Source organism: Chiloscyllium punctatum, chromosome 41 (genome assembly GCF_047496795.1).
Source record: "Chiloscyllium punctatum isolate Juve2018m chromosome 41, sChiPun1.3, whole genome shotgun sequence".
NCBI lineage: Eukaryota > Metazoa > Chordata > Chondrichthyes > Orectolobiformes > Hemiscylliidae > Chiloscyllium > Chiloscyllium punctatum.
In genome coordinates, this window is record NC_092779.1 from 17,348,331 (window position 1) to 17,373,811 (window position 25,481).

A 25,481-nucleotide genomic window follows, 5' to 3' on the forward strand; every position below is an offset into this window, starting at 1 on the left:
AAGTGTAGTTATTGTGAACAAGAATGCCAAATGAGTTGCATTTAGAATAAGTACAAATCCCCAAGAGATTAATTGTGTACTCTCAATGTATCTCAACAATGGGCATCCCAGCAACTTAACTTTGACTCTTTAGAGATGTCTGGAGTTCCTGTTTTTGGAGCCAGAGCCCTTACTCTGTTCCCTCTGCTCTGGCCATGCGAATTGTTAACTGTGATATTCAGAAAGGACTTTCTGGTTTTGCATATGTTATTCAGAGTAAAATTGATTAAGTTATATCCCTTAAAGAGTTGGAGGATATAAGCATTTTTGCATTACTGGAAATTTGAGACCATACGGATCAGGATGAGAAAAGCCTTGTTTTGCAAGCAAAGCAATAAACCTGATTGCCTTTCTCACTGTCTCTCAAAAAGAGCATACTGGAGCAAAGCGATTCACTCCTGGAGCAGAGTGTTAGCCTCGTAAATGGAACTCTGTAGAAGAGAAATGCCAAGGTTGCAAGCAGAAGCTGTACTCGTAACATTTACAAGGTTGTATGGCGAAAGGACTGGGAACTAGCATAAGCCAATCTCAGGAAAAGACTGTGCCATCAATTAGTGTTATTTTTTTGAGACTGAAACTGTTTACTATTTGTAAAATTCTAAGTCTGTTAATATTTCTTTATCCTCTTCAGTGGAACCTGATTTGCAATTCTTCATGGAAAGTCCATATTGCCAAGTTTTCATTACTGGTTGGATTGATTATTGGTTATTTGGTGACTGGAAGCTTAGCAGATTGGTAAGTTCAACACTTGTTGTTTGTCTTAATTGGGTGGAATGCCAATTACATTTGGGACAGTTGCACACTAAGAGTAAAATTAGAGGATGCATTCCTCATTCAAGTGGGCTCTTGAGCTTGCTTTATTTTCTCTCATGTAAATAGTTTTATCCATCATTTTGATGGATGTACAATCTGAGGTCCAAATATTTGGGCAAGGCCAACTATGGATTGATATTGTTTTTGGCGAATGTGCCTTGGAATTAGGGTCTCACTATTGGGTTTTATTCAAGTGTTGATTTGTAATAGAGACCAGCATCTTTAATATTGCTGCTGATAGGCTTGCTTTTAATTATCTGATTCCCATTTAATTCTCAGGATTGGCCGTCAGCTGGTGCTTGTCCTCTCGGTCATGTTCGTATTGGTCTTTGGCTTAACAGTAGCTCTTTCTGTGAATGTGACTATGTTCAGCACATTAAGGTTTTTCGAGGGATTCTGCCTGGCAGGGATATTTCTCACACTCTATGTAACACGTGAGTAGCACTTTTTTGATAAAGAAACTCTGCTGTGGATGGAAATGTCTCAGCCTGTCGATTCAGGAACCTTTTTCAATATAACCCTCACCCCCATGTGATGGTCCACAATATTAATTGAATTTGCTATTTTAACCTGATTCCAGGAGCAATGAGGTTTCTCTTGCCAGGCCACTCCTGTTCAGTGTTCAAAATGCAGGTTCTTTTTTGAGTGAACCAACCCCAGAATTGATTTGAGTCAGAGATGCTCATTGGACTCTGTATTTGAGTTGGGTTCTTTTTCAGAAGGGCAAGGTTGGTTGGTGTTAAACTGTAGATTTATAATAAAACACATGCACATGTTTACAAAGTTTCTTGGTGCCTCATTCAATTTGTCAGTTAAACGAAGATCAGAAGAGGCTGACGTGCGACATTTTCAATTTTATTTTTCCCTTGTGGACCAGGAGGAGACACCTCCGACCAGACGCCTGGCCCTAACAGTAATCCAGTTACTGTAGATCTCGGGTCAGCCTGCTGCCACCTAATGTGTAAGCTGGGCTTTAGGTCAAGAAGTTGGCACAGTGTGTGGGGGAGGCCTGGCTGCTTGAAAACCAAAGCAGCCTCCCAGCTTCTGTTCCTGAATGTGCAGGTGGCTCAGAATTTGACTCCTTCCTGCCCCATGACTTTAAAATTAAGTTATTTGTTTTCCTGTAGGTCAATGGGCTTCTGTAGTTCTGTTCCCTCTTTTTCCAATGCCTTAGAGAGGAGTATTGAGTATAGGGATTGGGAGGTCACATTGCGGCTGTACAGGACAATTGGTAAGGCCGGTTTTGTAATACCGTAGTCACTTCTGATCTCTCTACTACAGGAAGGATGTTGTGAAACATGCGAGGGTTCAAAAGGGATTTACAAGGATTTTGCCAGGGTTGGAGGGCTTGAGTTCTGGGAGAGGCTGAATAGGCTGGAATTATTTTTCCCAGGGGTGTTGGAGGCTGAGGGGTGACTTTTTAATAGAAGTTTATAAAATCATGAGGGGCACGGATAGAGTGAATAGCAAAGGACCTTTCCCCAGGGTTGGGGGGAATTAAGAACTGGAGGGCATGGGTTTAAGGTGAGAGGGGAAAGATTTATAAGGCATCTAAGGGGCAGCTGTTTCACACAGAGGATGGTGCGTGTATGGAATGAGTTGCCAGTGGAAATAATGGAGGCTGGCACCATTACAACATTTAAAAGGCATCTGGGTGAATAGGAAGGGTTTAAAGGGATATGGGTCAAGTGCTGGCAAATGGGGTATCTGGTTGATATGAACGAGTTGAACCGAAGGATCTGCTGTATGACTCAATGACACCTTCTGGAAATGTATGCGCATTGCATCTGCATTCACTTTGTGCTTCTTCTAACTATTTGGCTACTTCAGCACAGAAAAAAACTCTACTAAAATTGTTGAACAAAGCAACCTTTGACAAATGCGTTCTAGCCATTCTCCATTTTATTTGTTGTTAATTCATTTGTGGGATCTGGGTGTCACTGGCTGGTCAGCATTTATTGTCTGTCCCTAGTTGCCCTTGAGAAGGTTGTGCTGAGCTGGTGCCTTGAACTGCTGCAGTCCACGTGCTGTAGGTTGACACCTTCTATCACTTTAATCACGATCGAGAGTGGTAATTGACCGGGTTGGGTTTGTCCTGATTTTTGTGTACGGGACATGGCTGGGTAATTTTCCACGGCAGGTAGATGCCAGTGTTGTAACTGCATTGAAACAGTTTGTCGAGGGGAGCGGGAATTTCTGGAGCATAAGTTTTCAGTACTATTGCTGGAAAGTTGTCAGGGCCCATAGCCTTTGCAGTATCTAGTGCCTCCAACCGTTTCTTGATGTGAAATGGAGTGAATGGAATTGGCTGAAGACTGATATCTGTAATGCAGGGCACCACTGGAGGAGGCTGAGATGGATCATCCACTTGGCACTTCTGGCTGACGATTGCTGCAAACGCTTTAGCCTTATCTTTTGCTCTGATGTGCTGGGCTCCTCCTCCATTGAAGATGGGGATATTTGTGGAGCTGTCTCCTCCAATGAGTTGTTTAATTGTCCCCCACCATTCATGAGTGAATGTGGCAGAACTGCAGAGCTTAGATCTGCACTGTTGGTTTTGGGATTACTGTCTATCACTTGCTATTTATGCTGTTTGGCGTGCAGGCAGTCCTGTTTGGTGGCTTCACCAGGTTGACATCTCATCTCAGGAATGCCTGGTGCTGCTCCTGGCATGCCCTCCCTGCACTCTCCATTGAGCCAGGGTTGATTCCCCTGGCTAGATGGTAATGTTTGAGTGGGGGATATGCCAGTATGAGGTTACAGATTGTGCTGGAGTACAATTCTGCTGCTGTTGATGGCCCACAGTGCCTCATGGATGCCCAGTCTTGAGTTGCTAGATCTTTTCGAAGTCTGTTCCATTTAGCACTATAGTGGCACACAACATGATGGAGGTTATTCTCAACGGGAGCCCTGGACTTTGTCTCTACAAGGACTGTGTGATGGTCACTCTTACCAATACGGTCATGGACAGATGCACTTGCATCTGGCAGATTGGTAAGGATGGTGTGGAGTATGTTTTTCCCACTTTGGTTCCCTCACAACCTGCTGCAGAGTCACCCTGGCAGTTATGACCAGCTTGATCAGTCACGCAGCTGCTGAGCCACCTTTGCATATTGCAGTCCCTCACCCAGAGTACGTTTTGCACACTTGTTACCCTCTGTACTTCCTCCAAGTGTTGCTCAACATGGAGGAGTATCAATTCGCCAGCCAAGGGAGGGCAGGATGTGGTAATCACCAGGAGGTTTCCTTGCCAATGTTTAACCTGAAGCCATGAGACTTCGGGAGTCTAAAGTCATAGAGATGTACAGCATGAAAACAGACCCTTCGGTCCAATCCCTCCACGCCGACCAGATGTCCCACCTGCCAGCACCCAGCCCATACCCTCCAAACCCTTCTATTCATATACCCATCCAATTGTCTTTTAAATGTTGCAATTGTACCAGCCTCTACCACTTCCTCTGGCAGCTCATTCCAAACATGTACCACCCTTTGCATGAAAATGTTGCCCTTTAGGTCTCTCAAATCTTTCCCCCCTCACCCTAAACCTATGCCCTCTAGTTCTGGACTCCCGACCCCATGGAAAAGACTTTGTCCATTTATCCTATCCATGCCCCTCATGATTTTGTAAACCTCTATAAGGTCATCCCTCAGCCTCTGACGCTTCAGGGAAAACAGCCCCAGCCTGTTCAGCCTCTCCCTGTAGCTCAGATCCTCCAACCCTGGCAACATCCTTGTAAATCTTTTCTGAACCCTTTCAAGTTTCACAACATCTTTCCAATAGGAAGGAGACCAGAATTGCACGCAATATTCCAATAGTGGCCTAACCAATGTCCTGTACAGCTGCAACGTGACCTCCCAACTCCTGTACTCAATACTCTGACCGATAAAAGAAAGCATACCAAATGTCGCCTTCACTATCCTATCTACCTGCGACACCACTTTCAAGGAGCTATGAACCTGCACTCCAAGGTCTCTTTGTTCAGTAACATTCCCTAAGACCTTACCATTAAGTGTATAAGTCCTGCTAAGATTTTCTTTCCCAAAATGCAGCACCTCGCATTTATCTGAATTAAACTCCATCTGCCACTCCTCAGCCCATTGGCCCATCTGGTTCAGATCCTGTTGTAATCTGAGGTAACCTTCTTCGCTGTCCACTACACCTCCAATTTTGGTGTCATCTGCAAACTTACTATTTGTACCTCTTATGCTTGCATCCAAATCATTTATATAAATAACAAAAAGTAGAGGACCCAGCACTGATCCTTGTGGCACTCCACTGGTCACAGGCCTCCAGTCTGAAAAACAGCCCGCCACCACCACCACCACCATCTGTCTTCTACCTTTTGAGCCAGTTCTGTATCCAAATTGCTAGTTCTCCCTGTATTCCATGAGATCTAACCTTGCTAACCAGTCTCCCATGGGGAACCTTGTCGAACGCCTTACTGAAGTCCATATAGATCACATCTACCGCTCTGCCCTCATCAATCCTCTTTGTTACTTCTTCAAAAAGCTCAATCAAGTTTGTGAGACACGATTTCCCACGCACAAAGCAGTGTTGACTATCCCTAATCAGTCCTTGCCTTTCCAAATATATGTACATCCTGTCCCTCAGGATTCCCTCCAACAACTTGCCCACCACCGACGTCAGCCTCACTGGTCTATAGTTCCTTGACTTGTCTTTACCACCCTTCTTAAACAGTGGCACCACATGAACCAACCTCCAGTCTTCCGGCACCTCACCTGTGACTATTGATGATACAAATATCTCAGCAAGAGGCCCAGCAATTACTTCCCTAGCTTCCCACAGAGTTCTAGGGTACACCCGATCAGGTTCTGGGATTTATCCACCTTTATGAATTTCAAGACATCCAGCACTTCCTCCTCCATAATATGAACATTTTGCAAGGTGTCACCGTCTATTTCCCTACTGTCTATATCTTCCATATCCTTTTCCACAGTAAATACTGATGCAAAACACTCATTTAGTATCTCCCTCATTTTCTCTGGCTCCACACAAAGGCTGCCTTGCTGATCTGTGAGGGGCCCTATTCTCTCCCTGGTTACCCTTTTGTCCTTAATGTATTTGTAAAAATACTTTGGATTCTCCTTAACTCTATTTGCCAAAGCTATCTCATGTCTCCTTTTTGCCCTCCTGACTTCCCTCTTAGGTATACTCCTACTTCCTTTATACTCGAAGGATTCACACGATCTATTCTGTCTATACCTGACATATGCTTCCTTCTTTTTCTTAACCAAACCCTCAATTTCTTTAGTCATCCAGCATTCCCTATACCTACCAGCTGTCCTTTTCACCCTGACAGGAATATACTTTCTCTGGATTCTCATTATCCATTTCTGAAGTCTTCCCATTTTCTAGCCGTCCCTTTACCTGTGAACATCTGCCCCCAAGCAGCTTTCCAAAGTTCTTGCCTAATACCATCAAAATTGGCCTTTCTCCAATTTAGAACTTCAACTTTTAGACCTGGTCTATTCTTTTCCATCATTATTTTAAATCTAATAGAATTATGGTCGCTGGCCCCAAGGTGGTCCCCCACTGACCCCTCAGTCACCTGCCCTGCCTTATTTCGCAAGAGTAGGTCACGTTTTGTACCTCCTTTCGTAGGTACATCCACATACTGAATCAGAACATTTTCTTGTGCGTACTTAACAAATACCTCTCCATCTAAACCCTTAATACTGTAGCAGTCCCAGTCTATTTTAGGAAAGGGAAAATCCCCTACCATAATTACCCTATTATTCTTACAGGTAGCTGAGATCTTCTTACAAGTTTGTTTCTCAATTTCCCTCTGACTATTAGGGGGTCTATAATACAATCCCAATAAGAATTTCTCAGTTCCACCCAAATAACTTCCCTGGATGTATTTCCAGGAATATCCTCCCTCAGCACAGCTGTAATGTTATCCCTTATCAAAGTTGCCACTCTCCCTCCTCTCTTGCCTCCCTTTCTATCCTTCCTGTAGCATTTGTATCCTGGAACATTATTCAATGTTGAGAAGTCCCAGAGTAACTCCACCCCAACTGCATACCACTGTGGTGCGATTGTCGTCATTGAATTGGTTACGAGGCCATTTCAAAGGGCAATTGAGAGTCAACCACACTACTGTGGGTCTGAAGTCACATTTAGGTCAGAGCAGATGAGAATGGCAGATTCCCTTCTCTGAAGAACATTTGTGCATTCCTAAATGCTTTCAAATTTAATCTTTAGCAACTAACAATGAGTTTTCCCACAAACGAGGTTAGGAAATGTAAATATATGGGTTGGTGTGAGGCATTCGGAAGCCTTTGATGATGTATCTGTTTCGCGCGCAAGAGGAGGTCACATGGGGTCGGACATCCGGGAACGTGAGAAGGCGGAGAATGGAGTCCGATCAACAGCCAATCAGAAGACAATCCCACCTCCGTGATTGCATGACGTTTTGTATTGTATAAAAGACTGGGTCAGGGACAGGAATAGGTCAGACTTCGTGAACTGACACATTTTGCTGTTTGTCAGGGACGGGAAGCTCTAGACCCAGAGCTCTGTATACTTTATCCACTTACTGCTAAAATAAACTAAGAGTTTGAGACCGAATATCTTCTCCTATTGCTTCACTGAAAGAACACAAAGGACTCTGCTCACACATAGAGGAAAGTAAGCTGGTAGATTGAGCCAAAGTCCAACAGAAAGCTGATATAAGTTTTAGTTGCCATTCTCTCTAATGACCTTTCTGCCTCATTTTCTGCTCAGCAGCTCCCTGGCACAATCTTCATCCTTGAAAGAAAGTTGAATAATTGTAGCTATAACTTCCAGTTCCCCTCTGTTGAGATGTGTTGTCAGGCTGCAGTGACTAATTCACACATACTCCTGACTAATTTGTCATATTCTGGATTAGTGGTGCTGGAAGAGCACAGCAGTTCAGGCAGCAACCAAGGAGCTTCGAAATCGACGTTTCGGGCAAAAGCCCTTCATCAGGAATAAAGGCAGTGAGCCTGAAACGTGGCGAGATAAGCTAGAGGAGGGTGGGGGTGGGGAGAGAGTAGCATAGAGTACAATAGGTGAGTGGGGGAGGGGATAGAGGAGAGGGTGGAGTGGATAGGTGGAAAAGGAGACAGGCAGGTAGGACAAGTCCGGACAAGTCATGGGGACAGTGCTGAGCTGGAAGTTTAGAACTAGGGTGAGGTGGGGGAAGGGGAAATGAGGAAACTGTTGAAGTCCACATTGATGCCCTGGGGTTGAAGTGTTCCGAGGCGGAAGATGAGCCGTTCTTCCTCCAGATGTCTGTGGTGAGGGAGCGGCGGTGAAGGAGGCCCAGGACCTCCATGTCCTCGGCAGAGTGGAAGGAGAGTTGAAATGTTGGGCCACGGGGCGGTGTGGTTGATTGGTGCGGGTGTCCCGGAGATGTTCCCTAAAGCGCTCTGCTAGGAGGCGCACAGTCTCCCCAATGTAGAGGAGACCGCATCGGGAGCAACGGATACAATAAATGATATTAGTGGATGTGCAAGTAAAACTTTGGATGTGGAAGGCTCCTTTAGGGCCTTGGATAGAGGTGAGGGAGGCGGTGTGGGTGCAGGTTTTACAGTTCCTGTGGTGGCTGGGGAATGTGCCAGGATGGGAGGGTGGGTTGTAGGGGGGCGTGGACCTGACCAGGTAGTAACGGAGGGAACGGTCTTTGCGGAAGGTGGAAAGGGGTGGGGAGGGAAATATATCCCTGGTGGTGGGGTCTTTTTGGAGGTGGCGGAATGTCGGCAGATAATTTGGTTTATGCGAAGGTTGGTAGGGTGGAAGGTGAGCACCAGAGGTGTTCTGTCCTTGTTACGGTTGAAGGGGTGGGGTCTGAGGGCGGAGGTGCGGGATGTGGACGAGATGCATTGGAGGGCATCTTTAACCATGTAGGAAGGGAAATTGCGGTCTCTAAAGAAGGAGGCCATCTGGTGTGTTCTGTGGTGGAATTGGTCCTCCTGGGAGCAGATCTGGCGGAGGCAGAGGAATTGGGAATACGGGATGGCATTTTTGCAAGAGCTAGGGTGGGAAGAGGTGTAATCCAGGTAGCTATGGGAGTTGGTGGGTTTGTAAAAACATGTCAGTGTCAAGTCGGTCGTCATTAATGGAGATGGAGAGGTCCAGGAAGGGGAGGGAGGTGTCAGAGATGGTCCAGGTAAATTTAAGGTCAGGGTGGAATGTGTTGGTGAAGTTGATGAATTGCTCAAACTCCTCACGGGAGCACGAGGTGGCGCCAATGCAGTCATCAATGTAGCGGAGGAAGAGGTGGGGAGTGGTGCTGGTGTAATTACGGAAGATCAACTGCTCTACGTAGCCAACAAAGAGACAGGCGTATCCTTATCCGTTAGAGATTGCTAACTCAATCTCTCAGCACAGTTTGATCTGCTTGCATTATTCTTAATTTGGAATACTTTGCATGTGCTTGCACAACACAAGTAAGTGTACTTTGCACGTGAATAGTTACTTCAATGTTACCTCCTTCTGTAACCATTAAAGGAGAAAGTGAGGACTGCAGATGCTGGAGATCAGAGCTTAACAATGTGTTGCTGGAAAAGCGCAGCAGGTCAGGCAACATCCAAGGAGCAGGAGAATCGATGTTTCGGGCATGAGCCCTTCTTCAGGAATGAGGAAAGTGTATCCAGCAGGCTAAGATAAAAGGTAGGGAGGAGGGACTTGGGGGAGGGGCGTTGGAAATGTGATAGGTGGAAGGAGGTCAAGGTGAGGGTGATAGGCCGGGGCGGGGGCAGAAAGGTCAGGAAGAAGATTGCAACTTAGGAAGGCGGTGCTGAATTCGAGGGATTTGACTGAGACAAGGTGGGGGGAGGGGAAATGAGGAAACTGGAGAAATCTGAGTTCATCCCTTATGGTTGGAGGGTTCCTAGGCGGAAGATGGGGCGTTCTTCCTCCAACCATTGTGTTGCCATGGTCTGGCGATGGAGGAGTCCAAGGACCTGCATGTCCATGGTGGAGTGGGAGGGGGAGTTGGAGTGTTGAGCCACGGGGTGGTTGGGTGGTTGGTCCGGGTGTCCTAGAGGTGTTCTCTGAAACGTTCCGCAAGTAGGCGGCCTGTCTCCCCAATATAGAGGAGGCCACATCGGGTGCCGCGGATGCAATAAATGATGTGTGTGGAGGTGCAGGTGAATTTGTGGCGGATATGGAAGGATCCCTTGGGGGCTTGGAGGGAAGTAAGAGGGGAGGTGTGGGCACAAGTTTTGCATTTCTTGCGGTTGCAGGGGAAGGTGCCGGGAGTGGACATTGGGTTGGTGGGGGGTGTGGACCTGACGAGGGAGTCACGGAGGGAGTGGTCTTTTCGGAACGCTGATAGGGGAGGGGAGGGAAATATATCCCTGGTGGTGGGGTCCGTTTGGAGGTGGCGGAAATGATGAAGGATGATCCGATGTATATGGAGGTTGGTGGGGTGGTAGGTGAGGACCAGTGGGGGTCTGTCCTGCTGGCGGTTGGAGGGGCGGGACTCGAGGGCGGAGGAGCGGGAAGTGGAGGAGATGCGGTGGAGAGCATCGTCGACCACGTCTGGGGGGAAATTGCAGTCTTTGAAGAAGGAGGCCATCTGGGTTGTATGGTATTGGAACTGGTCCTCCTGGGAGCAGATGCGGCGGAGACAAAGGAATTGGGAATATGGGATGGCGTTTTTACAGGGGGCAGGGTGGGAGGAGGTGTAGTCTGGGTAGCTGTGGGAGTCGGTCGGTTTATAGTAAATGTCCGTGTTGATTCGATCGCCCGAGATAGAAATGGAAAGGTCTAGGAAGGGGAGGGAGGAGTCTAAGACAGTCCAGGTGAATTTGAGGTCGGGGTGGAAGGTATTGGTAAAGTGGATGAATACACCCTGCTTTTCATTTTTCTAATTTGTCAACAAATATATTGAAAATCAAGGTGCCCATGCATATGAAATAACCTTCTCTGAGTATTAAGATACTATGCCTAAAGACACTGTCTATTGTTGTATGTGTCCCTTGCCTTTAATAGAGGTGACCTTTTAAGGACTCTGTGGTTGTGTATACAATGTTGTGACTTTTCCTGCTAGCTAGTTAGTTTGCTCTGGTTCTGTAAGTTGCACATGCGCAATTGGCTGTGATGTCTGTCATAAATTATGTTTACTGTTTTAAATAAGCTAACCCGCAGTTAATCAATTGCCCGTCAGGGATTATTAGACCAGTATCATTAACAAGACATGCATTACAATTTTTTTTCATTTACTATATCTGGGACCCCAATTAGCGATGTGACCAGTGGATGTGCTCAAACTATTTTGGTGTAACACTACTAATAAACTTGTAAACACATTTTGCAAGACATTGAATTTTTCCACCATACCTTCATGCTCCACAGTTAGATTCACTCTTTTATTCCTGAGACGTCCTCAATTTTAACTATTTACTGATTTGTTCACTCCTTTAAAAAAGCATTATTTTCTTTTTAGATATTTTCTTCAAATTCTTTTTTAAATGCCCCCTTTTACCTTTAGTTTCTGTAACGCTTGTGATTTTTAAAAATTCAGTCATGGGCATGTTGTTTGTCATCTCCAGTTTTCCTTTTTAAGAAGGTGGTAGTGAGCTGTCCTCTTGAACTGCTGCAGACCCACAATGCTATTGGAGAGAATGTCAGGATTTACTTCCAGTGCCCGTGAAGGAATGGCAATATTTTTCTAGGTCAGGTGTCAACGGCTTGGAGGGGAACTTGTAGGTGTGGGGTTCCCATGTATCTGCTGCTTTTGTCCTTCTAGATGGTTAGTGGTCATTGGGTTTGAAGGGTGCTATCCAAGGTTGTTTGAATTTCTGCAGTGCCCATTGTTGCTACTGAGCATCAATGGTGGAGGGAGCGGATGTTTGTGGATGTGGTGCCAGTGGACTGTTTTGTCTGGATGGTATCCAGCTGCTCGAGTGTTGGAGCTGCACCTATCCAGGAACCTGGAGAGTATTTGGTCACATTCCTGACTTGCGCCTTGTAGATGACAGACAGGCTTTGCGGAGTCAGGTGGTCAGTTACTTGCTGCACCATTTTGAGACTCTGGCCTGCCCTTGTGAGCACTGTATTTATATGGTGTTTCCAGTTCAGTTTTTGATCAATGGTAACCCATGGAATATTGATCGTGGGAGTTTCAGTGATAGTTAATGCCATTGAAAGTCAAGATTGTCTGTAGATTGCCTTGGTATCATTTTGAAAAGTGGTCAGGAGTTCAGATCCTAACCAACGTTTCAGTTATCGTAACCAAAAATCACCACCTCTGATTCTGAGGAAGGGTCCCCAGACACGAAATGTTAACTCTGTTTCTCTCTTCACTGCTGCCAGATCTGCTCAGCTTCTCTAGCAACTTCTGGGTTTTTTTAAATTTAAAACATCCCCAGTTCTTTTGGTTTTTACCTTGCATCTTTTGTCTGTTCGTGAGATCTTGTGCAAATCGATCCTCTTGTTTTCCAACACACCGAAGATTTCACATCAAAATAGAACTACTTTGAATGTAAAATACCAAGGGGTGTACTGAGAGCTGTGTATTCATTTGTGGAATAAATGCAGATCCTCTAATATGCAGAATCTCCCCACGCTGGGCTGCATTTTCTGCTGGTAATTTTCAGCACTACTTACTGTTTACCCAACTACATTCAACTTGTCTCAACTTATCCAAGCGTTCTAGAGGCATTAATTGGCCTGCACATTCAGGGCCTATTGAGTCCCTTTAATCTCTGGTAGGGGTCTGGAGGTTCATATCGTGGCCAGCCTGGCAGTTTTGCTGTGCAGGCCAGTATTGAGCAAGGGGAGCATTGAGAGACTCAATGATAAACAGTTCCCTCTGAAACTGCCCATAATCTAAGCAATGGCCACGACTTGACCTGCCATCTGCTGTGACTGGCTGACATCTCTCGAAGCAGGGACCACCTCCTGAGACTGAGGCAGACTACTTCCCCCAACTCCCCCAACTCCCCCCACTCCCGCTCTCCTTCCCCCCCCCCCCCCCCCCCCCCCCACACACACACACCCCAAGCAGATTTCCTGACTGTGGAGGAGCTGTCAGTATCCTTGGCAGGTACCTCTTTAACCTTCCCACTGAGGGGGCAAGACCTTGCAAAAGGTGTCATTAAACCTGCAATAATATAGAACTCAAACCTGTTGTGAATTGTACTAGTGTTTTTTTTCTGAAAAGCTGTACTGATCTTAATGATAAGATTACTGATTCAGAGAAGTTTAAGTAAAACTTGAATGTGCATGTAAATACAATGAGGCATTGGTACCACCATGGCCCAAGGTGAATAGAACAGAATGCACATTCTTTATTTATCCCCAAATCACTGCCAGTGACATGACCACCGTACGTGTCCGATGTCATGTTGAATAGGGAAAGCTTTACTTAACTGTATCTGTTGGCTTAGAGAAGGGGGAAAGTCTATACCTTTTTTTATTGAAAACACTTGTGTAGAGACACATCTCAAAGTACAAGGCAGGCCAAATCTGCAGAGTAAAGTGTTCAATCCCTGAGCTTAAATGTCAGTTAGACAGAATCCAGACGTGTATCTGCTAGTCCGTTTTGTTTCTAGTCATACCTTGCAAACTCCAACAACACTGAATTCTTGTCTTCCCTGTATATAGAAGTGGCACGGTGGCTCAGTTGTTAGCACTGCTGCCTCACAGCACCAGGGTCTCTGGTTCAATTCCAGCCTTGGGCGACAGTCTGTGTGGAGTTTGCACATTCTCCCCGTGTCTGCATGGGTTTCCTCCAGGTGCTTGGGTTTCCTCCCACAGTCCAAAGATCAGGTGAATTGGCCATGCTAAATTGCCCATAGTGTTAGGTGCATTAGTCAGAGGAAAATGGGTCTGGGTGGCTTACTCTTCGGAGGGTCGGTATGGACTGGTTGGGTTGAAGGGCCTGTTTCCCACACTGTAGGGAATCTAATCTAATAGTTGTTTTAAATCAACTTGTTGGAATATGTTGAGACACATTTCTGTCTCAGACAGACAATGGAGCACTACCACTGTGCCATAAATGCCCTCACTTTGTTTCATTCAGTCAGTGCCCATCTGGTTATCCACTAACCAGCATCTCATCATAAACCTGATCCCCAGCTCCATTTTGATCTGTGACATCCCTGTGGGACCCCTTTTAGATGGTAACACAGAATGGGAGACAAATTAAATAATTCTGGTAATGATGCCAGCCTTACTTTTTAAAATGTGAAAGTTGTTGTAATATGGGAGTATTGAACGAAGTAAGGATTTTATAGCATAGAATCCCTACAATGTGGAAACAGGCCCTTTGGCCCAACAAGTCCACACTGGCCCTCAAAGTAACCCACCCAGACTCGTTCCCCTACTACTCTACATTTACCCCAGACTAATGTACCTAACCAAAATATCCCTGAACACTGTGGGCAATTTAGCACAGCCAGTTCACCTAACCTGAGCATCTTTGGATTGTGGGAGGAAACCAGAGCACCCAGAGGAAGCCCACACAGACACTGGGAGAATGTGCAAACTCCACACAGGCAGTTACCCGAGGCTGGAATCGGAACCTGGGTCCCTGGCACTGGGGCAACAGTGCTAACCACTGAACCACTGTGCTGCCCCAAGGAGTTAATCAGCTCAATGATTTGACCTAGAGTAATTGGCTTTGTGTATTATTATGAATAAATATTCTTCAATGGCTTTTACTATCTATATTATTTAAGAACGGTGACTTATTTATCTATATTAAAAGCCATCAGATGGTTTCTCCCTCACCACCAGCTTAATTTACCAGTGCAAACTACTTCAGGCCTGATATTTCTGCAGGATTGTTTTGATTCTGCTGCCAAAATCTCTGCAATTCAGTGAGCATTCTGTGTTTGGAATTCTCTCTGTTTCCCCTGGTGTCCACCCAGTGTTTGTGGCAGTCTCTGAAAGTGCCCTTTAATTGGCTGCTGCTACCTGATGGAGCAGGAAAATTATACAGTGCTGTAAATCAGTTGGAGTGGGCCCTAAAATGATGTAAAATGTGACTCAGAATTAAGATATAATTGTTCATATTTACTGTGTCATGAACTCCAAAGTGTTCTTCCAGCAAACCATGTCACGGTACCCTTTGACAAAACATGTGACTGCTACTTTGTAGCTTTACTGTTACTGGGCAGGAAAGATTTTCAGATATCATCAGAAAGTTGACCATATTGTACAATGTTTTTTGGAGATTCTTTGCTTAATAGGGGCTGGATCTAATGATGGTGCTGTATCACAGAACAATCTATCTGTATGCACTCAGTGTTAGCACTAAGGTCCGGGTACTCTACAGCTGCCGTTGACTCAACAGATTATCTCAAAATATTTCCAAAATGTATGGCTTCAGGTACCATTTGTGCGTGGAGAATTTAGATAGTTTTACTTGGTGTTCAGATGCTGTATTCCATTGGAAGCTTGCATTTAGAGTGCTGCAGCCTATTGAAGAGATTAGAGTATATGCACTTATTTTCCTTCAAATGATGACTAACAGCAAAATAAGTGAAGGCTCCAATCTTGTGGGTCTGTAATGCTGCCTATTCCCAGAACCTCTGGTTCTGTAGCTGACAAAGGGAGAGTCTTCCTATTGTCATCAGTCTTTCCAATTATATCCTTATTATCTGCATGAACAAATGTCCCAGGAGCAAAGCATCATAGTCTTGTGTGGTTAAGAACCTTTCTCATTGTGTGAACTTGAGACTGGGCGAGTTCACGTTCCCATATCATCCCCTGTCCTATTTGACCTGCGCTAGCTCCCCCATGAAGCATTACCCTGATTTTTAATCATTATACCTTGGTCTCCAATTCATTACCTTACCCAATGTCTGTAATCTTCTATCTATATCTGTTCAAAATCTGTGCTCCTCCAATTCCCGTCTCTTGAGCTCTTGTATTTTTAAACGCTGCTTCGTTGGTGGTTGTGTTTCCCGTCTGCCTAAGCCCTCAATCTGGAATTTCTTCCTAAACCTCTTCACCTTCCTCCCCTTTCTCTCATTTTTAAGATGCTGTTTGAAACCCTTTTCTGACTTAGCTTTAGGTTGTTGACAGTTTGTTTTACAATATTGTAATAAAGCTCCTTGAGGTGTTTTTAATTATATTAAAGGCGATTTATAAATACAAGTTGGTGCTGGTTACTTTGCTATTTTAAAATAAGAGAAAATGTTTCATTGTGCTTTCTTTTCCTCCAATGGGCCTGCTGAAAAGGTTCACATCATGGACCACTTCATGTCTCCTGTTGACTGAGTTTGTCTGCATCAAAACCCATCTTGCATAGATTCATGGAATTGACTCTGTACTCCTGTGGCTCCACTGACACAATGAATCATGTTTTCCTACAAGTGGTGGATAGATTAATGTAACACAGCTCCATATGACACAGGTGTAAGTCTGTAGTATAGAAGTAGCTAGATTGACACCTTTTTAATCTGAACTCCTACTGCAGTGTATTTTGCATTTTTGTAGCCTTATTTTAAACTTGATGGCTTTTGCTGAAGTGCTATTTCATAGAGACTCTTGGCACTCTAATGAAATTTTTAAAAAAATATTCAGCTTTGTTGCCCTTCACTGTCAACCTTGTCATCCCTTCTTTCATCTGCCCTTGATTTCCTAGTGTCAGTCATTGAATAGTAGTCAGGAATAAGAACATCTCAGTGAATTATTTCACTGTATTGACCATCAGGGCACGGAGTCCAATTGCACTCAGTTGAGCGCCTTACCTCATTGCTGGCATTGAACTGAGGCGTTTCCTTTCAGGATATGACTCTGTACCACAACAGATGACACACTTATTTACTTCAGTGCCTTTGGGATGCTTCTGTCTCTCCAAGTTGTGTGAACTGCTCATTAACAGATGCACCGTCACAGGAGGGTTCTGGGCTATTCCAATTTGTGCACCTATAGAGTGGTTGGATCGCTGCAGGTGCGTGCCTGTAATTAGTGGCCAACCTACTGGTTAGCATTCCTTTTGGTTTCTGCTCACACCTCCATCAGCTCCTGAGGGTACTCCCAGTCACTGGTGACAGGCACACATTGCTTATGTAGCTTCATTGCTTCTCATTACTTTAAATGTTGGTCATGAAGGCTTCTGCAGGGACGTATACATAAAATGTGACAAACTGAGCCAATTACACTCTCTGGAAAGGCTTAAATAAAGATGGCCTGATAGCCCAGCTACTTCAACTTATCTTGTTGCATGTTGATAACATGATCACAAAAAGATTGAAACAGTGTGAGCAAATCTGTGGTTGTGCATGTGACCCTAAAGTACAACACCTTCTATTTATTTGAATGTTAAACATGGCTGTTGCATGCCAAGAATCACTGCCAGTTCTTAAAAACGGAGTGATTTACTGACAATAAAATGTATGCTTTTTAAATACATTTTTGAATGTTGTGTAATGCCTTTACTGCAAGATGCTGGGGAGGAGAGGGTCAAATATTTGCTAGATTATCCACCACTGTCTCTTGTTCGGATGGTTACTGCTTTCAATTATTAAACAAAAGTTGAAATCCAAGCTCTTTTTAAAAAAAAAAGTTGCTTTTTTACATTTTATACACTGGGCACTTTTTTGAAGTAATAGAGGGAAGCGTTGGATAAAGTTGGATGTTTGAGCCTCTATACAGCTCTGACATTTTACTTCAATCTGGTTTGTGGAGGGACTATTGCAAAAAAAAATACATTTGATTTTTCTTTCAGATTTTCCACAGCAATCTGGGAAATAGCTCAAGAGGGAAGGAGGATAGTTCAAAAATAATGCAGTGCTTCATTGTTAGAACGTGAGAAAAAACCCATTCGCCGAGGTTGGCATCTTGTATGTTAGATTTCTCTATGCTTTCTGACTCCACAGCCTTGCCCAATTATATTCTTCCCAATGTTTATCACTGTTTTTGCTTTGAGTATTTGTGTTAAAATTTACTTTTTGTCAGTCTTATCCTGTGGTGACCCCTGACCGGAATATTTCGGGTGCCTTTATCTAAGCCATTTCAAAATGTTAAGTACCCTGGTGATTTCCTGATCCTTGATGCTTGTCTAGTCATCCTCTTTCCTTTTTCTATTTTGATCATTTTTCCACATTTTATTTATTCCTGTTATTTTCACTGTATCCATTCCATTGCACATCCTTTCTAATGTGGTGATCAGAATTTTGCACACCACTTCATGTCATGTCTGTCCAGTGCATGAACAATTGTAATATAACCTCTGTGGGCTTGTACTCCACTGTTCTGACTGTGATTGCAATACTCTATTTGCTTTTCCAGTTGTTTCACCATGTTTGTGACTAACTACTACATATCTGCTGCCATTCCCCAAATCCCTTTTCGAATTGTTGCTGTTCTGCAGCTATTCCCTGCTTTATTTTGTAATTCAGAAAAGATGATCATTTTTATTACATTGGTCTGTAGAAAGTCTGAAATGTTGTGACTGAAGAAACTCTAGTTTAAATAAACTTTCAGAAGTTTCTAATCTGTTTTTGGTATGTGGAGCAACTTGCTTGGGAGCAGATGGCTAGAATTATAGTAAGATTTGCTGAGTCAGTGTTGCTAGTGACTGAGTCTGAAGGGTGTGGGTTCAAGCTCCAGAGTCATGTTCTCCTGGATTTCCCTTTGCTGTCCATGACCACCTTGTTGCACAGCGCAGGCCTCTTTAAGATTGCTGTGAGGGCTCACCCGGAGGTATTTTATAAGACCTGTGAGGGTCCATCCAACGGGAGATCAAGGACTGTTCCTGGGAGCAGCTAGCTAGTGTCCTTATGTGCTCCAGTGTCCTAACCAGTACTGCAGTGATTGTTCTTCATGTTAATACATAGCAAAGGTATAATGTGTGTTTACGTTTACGTTGAGCTTGATGCCTCTTGAGACTATCATATAGCTCAGATGTAATGTACCCAGCTAATATGTACCAAGTATTAAGCCTTTTAATGTTTCTCAAGATTGAGTCTACCTTCTGCATATATTGTATGGGCATCCATCCCCATTAGTATTAATAGTTCACCTCGTATCAGCAAAAAGGATCAGCAGTAACAAATCTATCTACAATGTGTTGGCAATACCATCAACAGCATTATAAGAGTGGGTATCCGAAAGGGAAGGTTGGTTGTATGACTCTTGTCTGTTCTCTGAATGGTATGTTCTGAATTGTTGCACATCACATAGGGAGCTTTGCTATACAGCACAATATCCTAGGCTGCCTTTCCATTGCTGTACTGAGAGAATGCAATACTGTCAGAGGTACTGTCTTTTGGATGAGATGTACTTATGAGCTATTTTGAAGTAGAGCAGGCACGTTTTCCTGTGTTCGCAGCTAATATTTGGATCTCATTTTGTACTTTTAGGACATCTACATTACTGAAAGGGGGAAACTTGCTGCACATAAATTGTGTGCAACATTTCCAATAACCATAAGTAGACGTCAAATTTATTAACACAAATCACTTTGGGGTGTCCCAAGATCATGAAAGATGCAATATAAATGGAAGCTTTTTGAATCCTTTTTTTTAAAAGCTGCTGTTTATGGATTGCTGCATACAGATGGTTTGTTTTCACCTTGTTGGCGAGTCTGTGGAATTCTTTACACACAGAGCTGTCAAGGCTGGGTTAATTATAACTGAGGCTGAGAGATTTTTAATCAGTCAGGGACTAGAGTTGAAGATGATCAAATCAGCCATTGTCCCGTTGATGGAGCAGCTTGATGGACTGATGGCCTCTTTTTATGTCTTATGGTCTTGAGTTTTAAAGGATTAGAGCTATTTGCAATGATGTATGTACTTGTGTGATTGCCTATAAGAGGAATATAAGTTTTCTTTCACTTACCTGCAGTATGTAGGCTCTCCTTTTGATTTTATATTCCATTTCCTGCATGCTTCCTGATTATTCAGGTGTTTAATTTCAGCACAGTGCTACTTGTGTTGTTCAGAGGAGGATTGCTGGACCACTGTCTGCTTTGAACAAGTTATCTAGGGAACTTGGAGCAATGTGGATCGAAATGCAAGATGGGAATTGTCAGAGGATACAGCAGGATTATAGATCAGTCGGAGGCATGGGCAGAAAAATGGCAGATGGAGTTTAATCGGGACAAATGTGTGGTGATGCATTTTGGAAGGTCATTTATAGGTGGAAATTATGTAGTGAAAGGCAGAACCCTTCGGAGTATTGATATGCAGAGGGATCTGGGTGTGTAGGTCCACAGATCACTGAAGGTGACAGTGCAGGTAGATAAGGTAGTTTTTAAAAATAGGCCTATGGTATGCTTGCCTTCATTGGAAGAGGCATTGAGTATAAGGTTAGGTAAGTTATGCTGCATCTTTATTGAACTTGAGGCCATACTTGAAATATTGAGTGCAGTTCTGATCACCACACTACCAGAAGGATGTGGATGCTTTGGAGAGGGTACAGAGAAGGTTTACCAGGATGTTGCCTGGTATGGGGAACTTAACTATGAAGAAAGGTTGGGCAGACTGGGTTTGGGTTCACTGGAATGCAGAAGGTTAAAATTTACAAGATTGTGAATGGCATGGATAGAGAGGTAACAATGTGGCTTTTTTTCCCCCCAAGGTGGAAGGGTCAGTTACCAGGGAACATAGGTTCAATGTATAAGGCACATCTTTCACACACAAGGTGGTAAGTGCCTGGAATGTATGGCCAGAGGAGGTGGTGGAAGTAGAGGTAGCAGCATTCAAGAAGCACCTTGACAAATACATGAGTAGGAAGGGAATTGAGGGATATGGATCCTGTAAGTGAAGACCATTTTAGTATGGAAGGGCAAACCATGTTGGCACAGGCTTGGGGGCGGTGGGGCTGAAGGATCTGTTTCTGTGTTGTGTCGTTCTTTGTTCTTCTAAGATCCTATGGGACCTTCACAAGGTGATTGTGGAGAAGTTCTACCTCATACAGGAGAATCTAAAACCAAGTGTCACTGTTTTAATGGAAGGGGTCACTGTTTAAGATAGGAGGCAATTTCTTTTCTCACAGATGGTGATGAGTCTTTGAAGTTCTTTCCCCTTCCAGAAAAGGAAGTGAAAGTAGAATATTTCTAAAATAGAGGTCAAAGTGAGGTTACTGGGGCTAGCTGATCAAATTAGCCATGATATTATTAAACAGCAGCATAGCTTGAGGTGCTGAATGGCATCCTTCTGCTTGTTCATTGAGTTTGAAAATCACTGGCCAGGTGAGCATTTATTGCCCAGGAGAAGCTGGTGCCTTCATGAACTGCTGCAGGCCTTGCTGTGTAGTGTCAGTGTTGATGGGAAAGGAATTCTAAGTGGAGTGCCACAAGGATCGATGCTGGGTCCGCTACTTTTTGTCATTTATACAAGATGGTTTGGATGTAAGCATAAGAAGTATAGTTAGTAAGTTTGCAGATGACATCAAAATTGGAGGTGTAGTGGACAGCGAAGAGGGTTACCTCAGATTACAACGGGACCTTGATCAGATGGGCCAATGGGCTGAGAAGTGGCAGATGGAGTTTAATTCAGATAAATGCAAAGTGCTGCATTTTGGGAAAGCAAATCTTAGCAGGACTTATACACTTAATGGCAAGGTCCTAGGGAGTATTGCTGAACAAAGAGACCTTGGAGTACAGGTTCATAGCTCCTTAAAAGTGGAGTCGCAGGTAGATAGGATAGTGAAGAAGGCATTTGGTATGCTTTCCTTTATTGGTCAGAGCAATGAATATTGGAGTTGGAGATCATGTTGCGGCTGTACAGAACGTTGGTTAGGCCACTGTTAGAATATTGCGTGCAATTCTGGTCTCCTTCCTATCAGAAGGTGGTTATGAAACTTGAAAGAGTTCAGAAAAGATTTACAAAGGATGTTGCCAAGTTTGGAAGATTTGAGCTATAGGGAGAGGATGAACAGATTGAGACTGTGTTTTTCCCTGGAGTATGGGAGGCTGAAGGGTGACCTTATAGTGGTTTATAAAATCAAGACTGGCATGGATAAATGGATAGGATAGGATAAATAGACCCAGTCTGTTTCCTGGGGTGGGGGGAGTCCAGATCTAGAGGGCATAGGCTTAGGGTGAGAGAGGAAAGATATAAAAGAGACCTAAGAGGCAGAGGGTAGTGTGAATATGGAAATGAGCTGCTGGAGAAAGTGGTGGAGGCTGGTACAATTGCAGCATTTAAAAGGCATCTGGATGGGTATATGAATAGGAAGGGTTTGGAGAGATCTGGACCAAGTGCTGGCAAACGGGACTTGATTAGGTTGGGATATCTGGTGAGCATGGACTAGCTGGACCGAAGGGTCTGTTTGCCTGCTATACATTTCTATGGCTCGAAGGTCTGTCTGGGCAACAGTGAAGGAACAGTGGCATAATTTCATCCTGAGGGTTTTGACAGGATAAAGAAGCTTGTGATTTGGCGATCTTACAGGTGGTGGTGTTTTCCATATATCTGCTCTCCCATTGTCCTTCGAGTTGGTGCAGCTCATAGTGTTGAAAGGTGCTCTCGAAGGAGTTTGGGTGAAGTTTTAGTGGGTGCACTATAAGTCTCCTTTAGTGGCATTACAGAAAGATATGTTACACTAATGGAGACCATTGTAATGAAACCAGAGTTTAGCCAGGCTATATTACAAACTCCCTTTGGTAACTGTCTGTACATTTCACTTAGTTTCACAGGGTGTGACAGCAGGTCAGTTCAGATCTCTGAGATGTCAATGAGCTTGCATGAAAATGGTCATTTACTTTATATCCAGCTGTAAGATCTCACCCCTCAAACACCTGGTGAAGGAGACGGTCAATAATTTGAAAGGAGAGGGGTTTTGTTTTGCTGAAATATCTTCTGTTGTGAAAGAAGATTTCAGGAGGCAAGTTCTTACAAAAAAAAATTAAATGGTAATTTTTGGAAAGTTAAAATCTCAAGCTTTTGAGGAGGATAATCAAAGTGTTTGTTCTCTTGAATGATCCCTGAGTGTGTGTGTGTGTGTGTGTGTGTGTTTACTGACCTCTGACTCATTATAGAACAATGTGACACAATTCCATATCGTACAGGAGTGATTGGTGATTTCCTGGAGGGATATTAGTGTCTGTTGCGTTGTAGACCGATCCAGGTTAGTACATTTTGAGAGAAATGATGTAGATTCCCACTCCATTTTAGGATTGGGCTCATACTTGATTCATTGGAGTTGAGTCTTTGTAGCTGACTTGGGCTGGTATAAGGCATCGTCTTACTTATTAGCTGCTTGTTGTTGAGAAAATCATGAGATGCGTACAATGGATAGATCTGGCATCAGGAATGAAATTGAAATTACTCCTTTGTGAATTATGTCAGGTTTTAGCTTATTTGTAATTTGTATTTTACAAATGTACGTGACTTGCTAGGGTGTTGTGGAAAGATTCAGTGCTCTTTATGGCAAGGACTTTGCTTTTCCAGATATTGTAGAATCTTGCTGTAGGGAAAGAGGCCATTCATCCCATCGTTTCTGTACTCGCTCCTGAAAGAGCTACCTAGCTAGTCCCGTTTTCAGCCCTATTTCCATAGTCCTCTAACTTCACTTACAAACACATATCCAGCTCTCTTGTGAAACCTCATAGTATTTACCTCCAAATCCTAACAACGGAGTAGTTTCCCTTCATCTCATCCCTAGCTCACTTGCTAACAGTCTTGAAATTGTGACCCTAGTTACTGACACTAGTGAAAACTGAATATCTATCTTTACCCTGTCATAATTTTTCTTCATTTTAAGCACTTCAATAAGGTCACTTCTTAAACTTCTCTACTCCAAGGAGAATAAGCTCAATTTGTAATCTCTCCTTCTATCTAAAAATCCCTCATTCCTGGTATCATTGTAGTAAATCTCCTTTGCACTCTTTCCAGGGCTTTAATGTCCGTCCTTAAATAGGGTGCCCAGAACTGAATACAATACTTCAGATGTGATCTGACCAAAGATTAGCGGAGGGGGTAGCATTACCACCTTCTTGTTTTTAAACACTCCGCCTCTATTGACAAACCCAAGGATCCTGTAAGCCTCCAACTGTTTTACCTTGCCTGACCACCTTCAGGGAATGAGGCACATGAGCCCAGAGGACCCTCTGCTCCTGTCCTTCCTTAAAGGTTGTTCCATTGAGCCTATATTGTGTCTCCATGTTTTCTTCTACCACCGTGCATTAAATGCAAAAAAATGAGTCAAATTCATCTGCCAGGTGTCTGCCCATTTGTCCGACTTGTAAATGTCCCTCTGACGTTGCTCAGTGCCATCTTTGCAATTCCCTATTCTCCTTTGTTTAGTGTCATCTGCAAATTTAGAGATTTTTTGCCCGCAACGCCCATTTCCAAACCACTTGTATAAATCAAAGACAAGGGTTCCAAAAGTGATTCCCTGGGAAGCACCATGTTCAACTCTTCTTCAGTCTGAGAAATGTCCGTTTATTTCTACTTTCTAATCCATGCAGCCAAGGACCCATCAGTCCCAAACATTTCTAATTTGTTAACTGACCTGCTATGTGGCACGATATCAAATGATTTCTGTAAGGTCAAATGTACAACATGCATTGCACTGCCCACTTCCATTACATGTGTCACTTTGCCAAAGAATCCAATTAAATTTGTAAGACGTGACCTTGACGCAGCTGTATTGACTCTCTCATACTAAACTTAGAGAAATATGTGTGTTTGTTTCATCCCATATTATAACCTCCATAAACTCCATCCACTTTTGATATCAAATATGAACCTGGCACAAAGTCCGGGATCCTTCTGTCCAGTAACAATGAGTTGTGTAGGCATCCCATTATTATTGAAGCATGTTCATTGGCCGCGAACTAGACAGTAAAAACCACTTAATCCTTTCACTTTTGAATGTTAAAACCAGTGAAATGGCTGGGATATAGAAGTGAGATTAAAGTAGACGTTAAAGTATCATGAACTTTAAATAAGATCTCTTCTTCAAAAAAAACTGTGGTATTAATGTTGTGGAAGAAAATTTATGTTCAATAAATGTAACATAACTTTTCAGTGGTATTTGAGGTGAAAAAGTTGCTTAAAAGCCCACTTGTGCCTCATTCTGCTGAAGTTATTGCAAGATTCTTGGCAATAATGAGGTGTCGATATTCCAGTTTATTCAGTTCGCTTTTTGAAGAAGATCAAGTATAGATTTGAAACAATGCCTTTTTGGATACAATCATTTTCGTGCTTATAGTTTTCTTAGTTCTCCCATTGTATTGGCGTTCAAGACTTTAATCAACAGAAATAAGTTTCAAGTCTTAATATGCACCCTTTCTATTAAATCTTGCAAAAGATAAGTTTTTGGTATAAACAAAGAATACTGCAGCTGCTGAAACTCTGAAATAAAAAATCAAAAGCATGCAATATCTGTGGTGAGAGAAACCACGTTAGTATTTTCCCCCAGAAAGAAATATGGTACAAATTGGAGAAGTGAAGTGCAACATTTAAAAGTCATCTGAATGGGTATATGACTAGGAAGGGGGTATATGACTAGGAAGGGTATGCAGGGATGTGGACAAAATGCTGGCAAATGGGACTAGATTCATTTAGAATGTCAGCATGGACAAGTTGGATTGAAGGGTCTGTTTCCGTGATGGACATCTCTATAATACTATGACTCAGTGTATCACGTACCTTCAATGTCATTTGCAATAACTCTGCTTTGCCACAGGAGTGTTGCCTTGGCTCAATGCCCCAGTTGTTTTCTTGTT

The 25,481-nt window shown here is 43.5% G+C and overlaps 1 protein-coding gene across 1 annotated transcript in view; it reads left to right on the top strand.

Annotated features, from left to right (window-relative positions):
• Positions 1-25,481, top strand: part of LOC140464883 (solute carrier family 22 member 23-like) — a 109,139-nt gene that overhangs the window by 18,616 nt on the left and 65,042 nt on the right. Inside the window, exons 2-3 of the mRNA XM_072560454.1 lie at positions 671-774; positions 1,132-1,286. Coding sequence (XP_072416555.1) covers positions 671-774; positions 1,132-1,286 — 259 coding nt within the window. The remainder of the gene's footprint in view (positions 1-670; positions 775-1,131; positions 1,287-25,481) is intronic.